This window comes from Haliotis cracherodii, unplaced genomic scaffold (assembly GCF_022045235.1).
Source record: "Haliotis cracherodii isolate W230 unplaced genomic scaffold, xgHalCrac1.p SCAF_10, whole genome shotgun sequence".
In the NCBI taxonomy this organism is placed as follows: domain Eukaryota; kingdom Metazoa; phylum Mollusca; class Gastropoda; order Lepetellida; family Haliotidae; genus Haliotis; species Haliotis cracherodii.
The window spans coordinates 43,451,549-43,463,409 of NW_027266265.1; the positions used below are offsets into that span (position 1 = coordinate 43,451,549).

Genomic DNA, 11,861 nt, shown 5'->3' on the forward strand with positions numbered 1-11,861 from the left:
GTCCCCATGCGGTGTCCCCATTCAATGTCCCCAATCAGTGTCCCCATGCAATGTCCCCCATGCAATGTCCCCATTCAATGTCCCCATGCGGTGTCCCCATTCAATGTCCCCATGCAATGTCCCCAATCAGTGTCCCCATGCAATGTCCCCCATGCAATGTCCCCATGCAGTGTCCCCATTCAATGTCCCCATGCAGTGTCTCCATGCAGTGTCCCCAATCAGTGTCCCCATTCAATGTCCCCATTCAATGTCCCCATGCAGTGTCCCCATGCAGTGTCCCCATTCAATGTCCCCATTCAATGTCCCCATGCAATGTCCCCAATCAGTGTCCCCATTCAATGTCCCCATTGACTTTCCCCATGCGATGGCCCCATGCAGTGTCCCCATTCAATGTCCCCATGCAATGTCCTCCCCAGGTCTAGGATATTGCTGGAATGTTCCTAAAAGTGACATAAAAACCATACTCACTTATTGTACAAGCCTCCGACCAACCATCGAGCATTATTTCCAACATTTTTAACACTGTTGAGGTCAGCAGATGTCCCAGACTCTTTCTTGTGTTCTTGGCGAGTTCTTTTGAACTGTTGTTGGCCAACTGCATATTTCAATCTTTTAGTAGGGTAATGTTTGTGAATGTTGTTTAATGCCACAGGCAATGATATTATAATGACAACAAAAATTCCTCTATGTCCTTTCGGCTGAGATAATTAACAAAAAGTCCAGAAGAAGTATTTTTCTAGATAAGAGTCATCTTCCCGAGGCAAGGGAGTTAACTGACTATGACAGGCTAGTTTCCACCCTTGCCGAACAAGGCTGGTGTTATGGAGTTTGATTTTGGCTGGACTAACGAGTCTATGCATAGTCCAATCAAAATGGCAAACCAAAATCGAACTCAGGTTCGTAAACTGTCATACAGAGTTCAGTCAATTGCAGGATTTGCAAAGCATGTGCACCGCCAACTCGTTGTCAACAGATATTTTCCAAATCTTTTCAAGTTTTTAATCAAGGTGCTCACATGATTTGATGCACTTCGCGATGTAAGGCCCGTTTTATCATAATATAGATTTTGATTATCGATCAGATCGTCTTGACTGGGCGCCGTCATTTTGTTTGAAAGAAATGCAAGTGACACGAGAGGTAGAATCTGATTGGTCCATAGGAGATGCATAGAAGGGACATAACTCGTAACAGCCACTGTTGGCTCTACAATCAAGCCCAGGAATTCCAGCCTAGTTCGGCAAGGGTGGAAACTGGACTTTTAAAGTCAGTTAACTCTCTTGCCTCGGGAAGATGGATTAGAGTATGGTAGTTTTGATATTATTCACTTCTTTGGGTACATTCATTTTCAGATTATGTGTGTCAAGTTCTGTCACGCTGGGCATCATTGCAGCAGTCAGCATCATCATCAACATCACTCTCATCTCCATCTACCTCAATGTGCGGAGACAACAAGCCAGCGCTACTGATGAGGCTGTCAGAAAGACAATACGCAAGTTTGTCTTCCATGGCTCCAATGATGATGTCTCCAGCTCGGACGGCGAGGGCACTGGAGAGCTGACCACACTGTTTCAGTCTCCACCTCGGAAAGGAAATGGTTGAATGATAACGAGAGGAGTATGATTGTGTTGATGATGTTGTGCAAGTTGATGATGAATGAGATGAGTGAGGCGTGTGTATTTCGGGCATATTGTGATTTCCTTAAAAGGATGTCATTGACATGATTCATAAGGCGTAAAAAAATAATAGAATTGGTTCTCAGGCAATGACTTTTGAAATTATAGTGTGGACGGGCATTTTTTGTTTTTTTGTTTTTTGCTTGTTCAAACAAGTATGTAACTAAATAACAATCATACAAACATTGAAATTGCCACCATGACCACAACATGAGATGCACAGTAAAGCAGTGTGCATGTAAAGGGAGGTAACTGTGTGCTGTATTGGATCGCATTATTTTTAAGAAAAAGGATTTTTTATTTTTTTTAGCATGGAAATAGAAACAAAACTTGTGGCAAACTTTATGATGACGCGGGGGGTGCCTGAGAACCAAGACCATTATTTTTTTTAGCCTAACAATTGGTATTTGTGCCTGACAATCATGTGATGTTTTGTAAATATCAGCATTCCAAGATTTTAAGTATGGAATGAAATTCATGTACAGCAGACCTTATACATTCTTAAACTGTCATTGGATCTCCAAGGCACATTATTGAAGAAGTTGTAGGCAAACAGTAAATGTTTTTTAGCCGACCAATTTAGAGGAAACATGACAATGTCTGTGTCTCAGAATTCAATGTTATTTTGAAAATACATGTTCATTAAGGCAAGTTCTTTTGTTTTCCTATACATGCTCTACAGACAAAAAGTAAAGATTAACACAATTACCAATGAGAGGTTTGAAATCCCTATATTTAAATTATGCGAAGAGTAGCAGTAGAAGACTCGGACAATGATCTGGTCGTGTCAATTTTGTAAGGCATTAGGAGAACCATTAGTGCCTAAGGAACAATTATAGATCTAGAATTTGTATTTAAGGAACATTAGAGGTCTTGTACATGTATAGAAGAGCATCATAGATGACAAACAAGTATTATATCCAGACTCAATACATCTTCTGAAGCATGCAGACTTATATGTTTTTGTTGGTTTAAAAGACCGTCTTACAAAACAAATTGATATTAGAATAAGAAAAAAAGGCTTTTGACTATTTTTTTCATCGCCAGCTGTTATACAATTCCATTAAATGAAAAATAAACCCTCAAGATTTTGTCACCTCTATTCCTAAGAAATAGGGAATAATACATTTAAAAATCTTTATTGTAATCACTTAAAGACGAATAAGGTTTTTGTAGCTTTCCATGTTAAAACTTGTTTGTTTTTCCTTCATTAGTAGCAGAACTAATTGGAAAGTTGAAAATCCTTTAAAAAAATTCTGATTGCCTACATTTAATTTTAGGCCGAATGTTTTGAATTCCAACTAATGAAAAAAGGCCTTATGTGTCAAGTACCTGTTGGTGTCTTGTAAGGCCAGTTTTATGCTTCCTCGACACAATATTGTTTTGTGAGATGATTGGTTTTTTTTGTTACACAATGTTATCAGTTGGTTCGACCATTCATGAGTAAAGTTCTCAGTGAATTTCATTCGTAAGGCGAAGAAACATAAAAGTCTTGGTTCTCAGGCAATGCCTGCATCATCATAAAGTCTGCAGCATGTTTCGTTTTTATTTCCATTTTCAAAAGAAATAAAAAAATCCTAATACTTAAAAAAAATTCAGTATAGCACGCAGTTACTTCCCTTTACTGCACACCTCATGTTATGGTCATGGCGGCAATAGGAGTTTGTATCCTAGTTTATGTAGGGAGGCCCTTTCCCATGTTGATGGTACACAACTGTTTATTTTGTTACATACTAGTTTGAACAAGCTAAAAAAAACACCGCCCTCACTATTTTTTGATATGCATTGCATGAGAACCAATTATTTTATTTTTTTAAGCCTAAACCAAATGTGGAATCTTGTAGTGAAATTATGTAAGAAGTACAAGCATGTGCCTTTGAAATCATTGAAGAAGCCTTTAAGTTAAAACGTGTCTTTGAAATTGGTCATATGCTTTAAATGTGTTGCCAGGTGATAGTTACATGTTATCAATGTTAACTTATGAACATGATGAAATGGGACATGGGTTTTCCTGTAAGTATTGCACATATTCCATTTATATCATATCTGTGCAATCTGTATCCCTTTTATGAGCAACTTTCTGTCTCCCGTCGTGATGTTGCTGGAATATTGCTAAGAGCGGCGTAAAATATAATACTTACTTACTCTTTGGTGCAATATTTGAATTCCTTTTCTGGGTGTTCCCAAGAACCCAGTTTGTAAATATGTCTGGGCTGCTAGGTTTATATAGAGGCTTGTAGATTACTGTAAATCTTCAAATTAATGCATTTCCAAATTAATATGACTGCTGACCCCTAGCCAAAAATGCAACTCAAAATCAATGCGCCTCTCCCCCCTGCTCCATCCCCAGTGGAATGATACATATCCTTACCTTAATCACAAATCAGCACCGCTTATTAGCACTGAGTAAAACCCTAGTCACACTAGAGGCGGAATGCCGTTGGAATGAAATTCTTTGTTTATTTCTGGATATTCGAAGTGCATTCTAAAAATTCTGACTGCATTCTGAGTGCTTCGGGGTCATTCTTGTGGCCGGCCCGAATGTTTTACTTTTGTGGTGCATTCGAAGTGGAGAAATATCGAACAGCATTCGAAGTGTATTCTAACTGCACTCTGACTGCATTCTAAATATTCATCAAATCCTTAGTAATATTCCGTAATAACAATAACACAGTGTTTTTGTGTTGTGAGGCAGTCTTTTTGGTGATAGTCATTTTTAGAGACATAAATGCGAACTGTCATTAACGTGAACAAAGACCACTCGCATTTGTCGCATTTAATTCATGCTCGTGTTAATTTCAAGATTTACAGTATATAGAAGTTGGTTGTCCCCTGACCATTTCCCCAGTGCCTATTTATAACTTATTGTGTAAGTAGGTCAATAGGATCTTCATCCTGTTGACACAGGAGAGTTGAAGCGTTCCAGTGCAATGTGAAAAACTGACAGTGAGGCTGCAGGTTAGTTAGATCAGTGAATGAAAGGACAACTTAGGGAAGAATGGTGTGATGGGTTATGAAAGTGCTGCAAGAAATGTGTTTGTTATGTATCAATAAATATCTATTTATGTCCCAAAATCGGTAGTCCACAATGATTCAAGATCTCTCAATGCAAGCATGACAAGCAGGTGTTTAACACTCAACCAAGGAAAGAATCTACATAATTCTGATATTGTTTTGTAAATGTGTTCATTTTGGTGACAATTCTTGGGGTGTGGTGGTAGTAAAACCTGAGTTCATATTATTTTCTATATTATTATTTACAAAAAAAATCCCATACCTCAACCCTGAATATCAGATGGTTGGTTACCTATATCTTCTTTTGTACAAGACAGGCTTAGAATGAATAATGTTACATATCGTATTCAACGTAATAAGCGCCCAGGGCGCTCTCAAAATTAAAAATAGGGGGCTCTTATTAGAATATTATTTTGGTGAAAAAAACAGAGTTGAAAGATAAATTTCGTGGTTTATGCTGACAGCCTGAAATGTTTATGTACGACAGATATATTTTTCCAGAATTTAATTGCCAATGATAAAGGGTGCATATAACACATGAGTGTGTATTATACGCGAATAGGGGAAGGAAACGGTGCGTATTATGTGCGAATAGGGGTCGGAAGGGGTGCTAATTGGGATTGTTCACTAGCCAATATATTAGCAAATCCCAACGCGGGCGCTTATTAGAGCGGGGCGCTTATTACGTCGAATACGGTAACTGTATTCTTTAAGTAAATTGTTTTACTTGAGTCAAGGACCGGTCATTTATTATGGGATGGGTGGGTCTGAGGGAATCAGGATGGGGTCACCAAAGAGTATGACTTTCTCTAGGGGAGGGTAATGAACAATGATACACTATGGTTATTTGGTTTCTATAAAAATGACAGGTTCCGTAACTTTTCATCTGTTTTACTGTAACGAGTTTAGAAAATTTATATGACATTTTTTACTCTCAGATGTAATATGATAGCTTGTTAATGATGATATTGTCCATTGTACAGTTAAACGTGTTAAACATTATCGCTAAAAGTGATGTGCAGAGCAACTGGAATGACATAATTGACAATTTAGAATACCCTGGCTTCACTATAGGTGATGATATTTTTGCATTATTTTGAACTTTGCTCCTTCAAACAGGAATAAGCTGAACCCTTATGTATCAGACTACCATGGTTATTGACTGATAATATTATTCATCCTACTCAAAAGTTTAGGACCAACCGATTCATGCTATGACTTCAGTAATATGAAAGAATTGGCTGGACCTTAACTTCTTTTGAGTGGTATACTATAACTGCAGTTATCACAATTTTACGGAATTATTTCAGGATGCAAGAGTAAAAGCAAAAATTGCTTTATGACCAGGAACAGGATGAATATTTATTTCTTGTACAAAAGAAAAATGAACAAAATAGTGAATATTTTCATGATTCGGAAGTTAGATCATGTGAAATGTTTGAATTTATTAGCAGAAGTCATTAATCAGCTTAGAATTCCTTGACAGAGAGTGTCAGGGCGTGTATTCCGTCCAGCTAGTTGTGTTCATGCAGTGTGTGTGTGTGGATGAGTGTCTGGGCCAGTATCTCATGACAGATCTCCTCAAGTCAGACGTCGTCAATTGGCTTCACCTGCCCAGGAGAAGCTGTTCCAGCCAATGTTTCAGGGAATTTCCAAATGAAACACAAAGGTTACACCAGAAATGGGTATGTGCAGAACTAAATTGTGAAATAAGTAATTGGCCATGCAAGATCAATGACATCTTCTTGAGGCAAGGGCGTTAACTGTCTATTAAAAGTCCAGTTTTCACCCTTGCCTGACTAGGTTGGATTTCTGGAGTTACATTCTGGCTGGATTAACGAGTCTGTGCATAATCCAATCCAAATCATTAAAACGAACTAGACATCCCGTTCATAAACAACATGGATTTCAATGTGCAGATTTTGGTCTACTGCAGAATTTGAAAAGCATGTATATTCTCAACTGGGTATCGTCAGATATTTTAAAAATCTTTTCATGGTTTTAATCAAGGTGCTCAAGTGATTTGATGCACTTCGCGGGGTAAGACCCATTTTATTACAATATAGATCTTGATTATTGATCAGATCCTCTTGACTGTGCGCCGCCATTTTGTTTGAAGCAAATGCAAGTAATATAAAAGATGGAATCTAATTGGTCAATATAGGAAGCACATAGAAGTGACATAACTCTTAAAAGCCACTGGTGGCGCTACGATTGATCCGGGAAATTTCAGTGTGGTTCGGCAAGGGTGGAATCTGGACTTTTATGGTCAGTTAACGAGCTTGCCATCGGGAAGATGTTCTCGCTACTGCAGACCACTATCAAAATCTGCCCATGACCAGACATTTTACGAAAACTTCAGTCAATAACTGCCACTGACAAATACAACAAATATTTTCACTATCTTCAACAGCAACTACCATTAAATACACACATCAGTCAGTTTGACTAGTGTAGTTGGCACATTATAACATGCCTTTAGTAATAAGATTTAATCAGTCATTTATTTGTAGAGCCACGTCATTTATTTTCCTGTAATGGGAGGTTTTAGTGGTAGGTTTCAATGGTTATTTACAGGACTTTTTAAGGATGAGCAATATTTCGGGTCAAAATAAGGCAAGTGACTTTGTTGATGTAACCTGAACTAGCCATTGATGTCCTTCAGCTGTTGATAGTCTTCTAGTTGACCCAATGTAGAAGCTTGACCCCGGGCTGGCTCCTTAAAATCCATACTTACCCTTAAATCAGACATAACAACCCCAAATGAAGCAGAAATATAGGGGATGAGGTCTAAAATTAATTAATTATGACTAAATTTAGTAATTACTGTTAGCAAGAGGGACTATTGTTTTGATAAAAATAAAGGATCTTTTCTGCATTTTATCACTGTAACTCCTCAATCTGACAACCTTCCCATCACGACTTAAAACTATTGATTTTTATACAATTATTAGAGGCTGGTTATTTATCATAGAGGGGGAATGGGGATGGGCCAGTGAGATTATTAATATGGTGTGTGTGTGGGTGGGTGCTTGTCATGAATAAATGACACAGCGAAAGGTGGGGGTCGCAAAAGTTTGTCAGCATGAAGAAATGACAGTGTTCTATTTTTTCAAATAGAACAGTTATATAATTTTAACATTATTTAGGGACTGGTTGTTTATTATGGGGTGTGGGGGGCCTGAAAAAAATGTTACATAAAATGGATTTGTCAAAAAATATGATACAGTCCTAAGACCAATTCCATTCAATTTGTCATAAAGATTTTGATGTAGTTTTCATGTTCATAACAGTTCATTTCACGCCTTAGGTATTTCAAGCCTTGAGTTTACACTAATTGTTTTTTAGCCTTAGACATGATGTCATGGGATTACACAAAGCCCTGACATCTCTGTTTCCGCTTGTAACATATCACAGCTGTACATATATGGCGACACTCTCAGTCCTGTTGAAAAGAAATCACCATGTTATGCTGTTTGAAAAGGTGTTAAACAAAACTCCTTAATTATCAAATTTTAATGTATTCTTTTATATTGTTCTGTATGGCATGCACTATATTTCTTTCATATCAGTTAGAAGACATGTTAATGGTTGTTATTTTAAGACTTTATTGCATCTGTTGAAATATGAAAATGTGAACTTTTATTTACCATGTGGTGCAGGGATACAAATGTTTCAAAAGCATGTTTGAATACATCATCATTAATCAGGGAAACAGCCAAGTAATCACTGTTTGTTTGGGGTTTCTTTTTGTTGTTTTATGTAGCATTAGAAATATGATGGCGGTCGGTAAATAGTCGAGTCTTGGACAGACAATCCAATGATTGACATCATGAACATCTATCTATGCAATTGGGATACCATTACATGCATCATCAGTGGGTCTGACAACCCGATCCTGTTAGTCGCCTGTTATGACCAGCATGGGTTGCTGAAGACCAATTCTAACCAAGGGCTGAGTAATCTGTTATAGCTAAATGATCACATCACAAAAACAACATGAACAGTTGTTGCATATATAATAATTGGTAGCTGAACATGATCATTAAATATTTACAAATGAAGACAGAGATCTCAATGTAAGTGAAGGTCCCCAGTGCACTTTTGCTTGTTGTCAATGGTGACGAAATTGGATCAGGTAACTCAGTGTCTAGGTTGATAGTGTGGCATCAAACTCGGACGACATGGGACATTATTCCATGTTGCACAAACCACAGGTGTGTCTGTCCCATCGAACATTTACGGGCTGCTATGATATGGCTAGAATATTGCAAAAGTCAGCATTCAGAAACTAAAAATCTTTTGAAAAATATGTTTTGGACCAACAACATATTTCCTGGGGAAAAATCTGAGAAAATTCAAATATTAACATTTAATCCTTGCAGGAGTTATTATGTGGCAAAGTTTTTTGAATTTCCTGAATTTTCTTTTTTATGATCTTTCAAAATGTTATAAACTGCTTTTTGAAATTCGAAAAGTTACCACAGCTATTATTTCTATGGAGTGGCTTGATTGATTGTAAAATTGACTTTCAGATTCACTGGAAGGTAAAAACACGATACAGCAGATTATTGAGGCTATTATAGATATCCTCATGGGAATAAGATCTAGTTATCACACTGATTATTTATGGTAGGATTTATTCCATTTATCCATCCTCCTCACTCAGGGCTATATTTGTACCATACACAGATATTATGTTGTTTCCATTCAATACACAGTAACTTAGAACTGGAAAAAATATGTTTGAGATATTACTAAAGGGATATTATTAAGTTATGCTGAGTTCTGTAAAGAACCACCGCTATATATTATTGACCAGGTTCAACAAATTGTTACACCCTTGACCACTGGACAAATGCCTTTAAACATATCAAAACCAGTATGTTTCAAGTCTAGATGGACCTTCTGGCCAGTGGCACACATGAAATTAATGTCTTATCATTTTTAACCTCAAACAAAATATGGATAAATTGGTGACTATTGTCCAGATGTATGCATGCTACTCAAAACAAGTTATCAGGTGTTCTTTAACTTCTTTTGAGTAGTATATTTACTTTTTGCCAGGGATTATTCCTTGACACAAGTCGGTGTGGCAGTGTTCAGCTATGTAAAACTTACATTTGTAGAACCCGGTTGAGTAGGGAACCAAGCTAGCTGTGATTTGAGATGTGTTTCAAGCAATGCTTGACAAGGGCTTGATAGTTGTCAGTCAGTGGCTTCAATGGTTACAGCCTTCGAAAATTTTCATTGTCTGCTAGCCAAGATTTGTGCGAAAGACAAGCAAAATTCCAATGTAGCATTTGAAGGCTATAATTCTGACCCAGTTCTCAATGCTTCAATTTTGCTACGAATTCCAACAGAATAAAACATAGTTAACATTTTTTACTGGTTCACGCAGGACAAGCTACAGACTCGAAGGACTAGTGAAATAAAGTTCCTCTGGACTAGTCTTTTAAATCGAATTTCTACATCTTCCCGAGGCAAGGGAGTTAACTGACTATAAGAGTCAAGTAAAAAGGTCAGTTAACTCCCTTGCCTGGTGACGATGAAATTCTTTGGCTGGTTACTGTGTAAGCCTCTACTGCAGCTATCGGATATGCCTATCCTCTGATGTACTTGACTCACATGTTCTTGATGAATATGACTACCAGTTCTATTCAAGTGCAACTCTCTCGTGGTGCCAGGGATCATGTCAAGTGTTATTTCATTAAGAAAATAAAATTAAAAAATATGAGACAATCCTTTGTTTTTTGTTCAACTATATTTTGATTATTCAGATGTCAAAGTAAGCTGGGATATGGAGGCCAAGTCGTCTAAAGCGTGGAAATTTGGTATGCAGAGTTGCGTCCCTTTCGTGTGTTAGAAACCTATGATCGTGATTATGTTCCAAGTATTGTGAGCACATACCATGCGCATTTGTTTCACCAAAGTGGAAAACGTCTAAGACCTGCATCACTTCCGACTTTCCTCTGAAATACTGTTAAATCTCACTCACTCACTCACGCGTCGTTCTTCCTACTTGTATCAGTTGTCAGCTGTATCTTAACGTAAATGCAACAGAACTAAGACTAAACTACTTGACTCATCTTTCAAAAGAGTGCAGGCCATCTCAGGCGTAGCAGTTCGCTGTTGCGTCCCTTAGGTAACCAGAACTTGAGATTATGGGTTCGAACCCCCGGGAGAACAGTTCCTCTTCTATGAGCTGCATTAATTGGCCTTTCCCACATCAAATTGACAAGTGGTAAACGTCTAAGACATGCATCACTGACGTGATATAACGAAAATAGGAGCGGTCGGGTGGTTTAAGCGTTCACGCCGAAGACCCGGTTCGATTCCCGACATGAGTATAATGTGTAAAGCCCATTTCTGGTGTCCCCCGCCGTGATATTGCTGGAATATTGCTCCCTATCTCCCTCCCTCGTCCACCAGCTCGCCAACTCAGGCGTGTTGTCCTCAATCTGGCTGTCTTGTTTTACCAGACTGGAACAGACGGCAAAAAATATTTTTTTCTTTATAAAAGAAAACAAATGTTTTAAATGTTTAAGTGACAGTAACTAAAGCGGACGTGTCTGAAGCCCAGTGTCTAGTATTTTTCAATAACATCAATCACTGGTTTGTTTTGTCCAGACTCGATAATTAACAAGTCGACGACATGTGGATGAACTATTAGTTAGTGTACGGATAAACAACACAGTGTATCTTATTCCATTGATGTACACGTACCTTCACCAATAATAAAAAAAAAAAACATAAATAAAAACGCATATACATGTACATGTACATTTATTTTCCAAGTCGCAAACATTCCAAGCGATATGGTCTTAAACAGTCATTGTCACTGAGCATGGTTTTACGCCGTTTTTAGCAATATTCCAGCAATATCACGGCGGGGGACACCAGAAATGGGCTTCACACACTGTACCCATGTCGGGAATCGAACCCGGGTCTTCGGCGTGACGAGCGAACGCTTTAACCACTAGGCTACACGACCGCCCTGGTCTTAAACAAATGTAATGATATTAAAACATAATAATTTAGTCATACCTTTCCAGAATAATGGTTTGTACGAATGGCGACATTATGTCTTTTTGAAGCCAGCGGGGAAAAAAACAGCCTAATACCTTGGTTTATTTTTTCAATTTATCGAATATTTAAGCCGTGAGATGGTAA

At 37.9% G+C, this 11,861-nt stretch overlaps 1 protein-coding gene across 1 annotated transcript in view; it reads left to right on the forward strand.

Moving 5' to 3' along the window:
- Positions 1-2,702, forward strand: part of LOC139451018 (N-acetylglucosamine-1-phosphodiester alpha-N-acetylglucosaminidase-like) — a 44,932-nt gene extending 42,230 nt beyond the window's left edge. Inside the window, exon 11 of the mRNA XM_071232837.1 lies at positions 1,350-2,702. Coding sequence (XP_071088938.1) covers positions 1,350-1,599 — 250 coding nt within the window. The 3' untranslated portion in view covers positions 1,600-2,702. The remainder of the gene's footprint in view (positions 1-1,349) is intronic.
- The last annotated feature ends 9,159 nt before the right edge of the window (positions 2,703-11,861 follow it).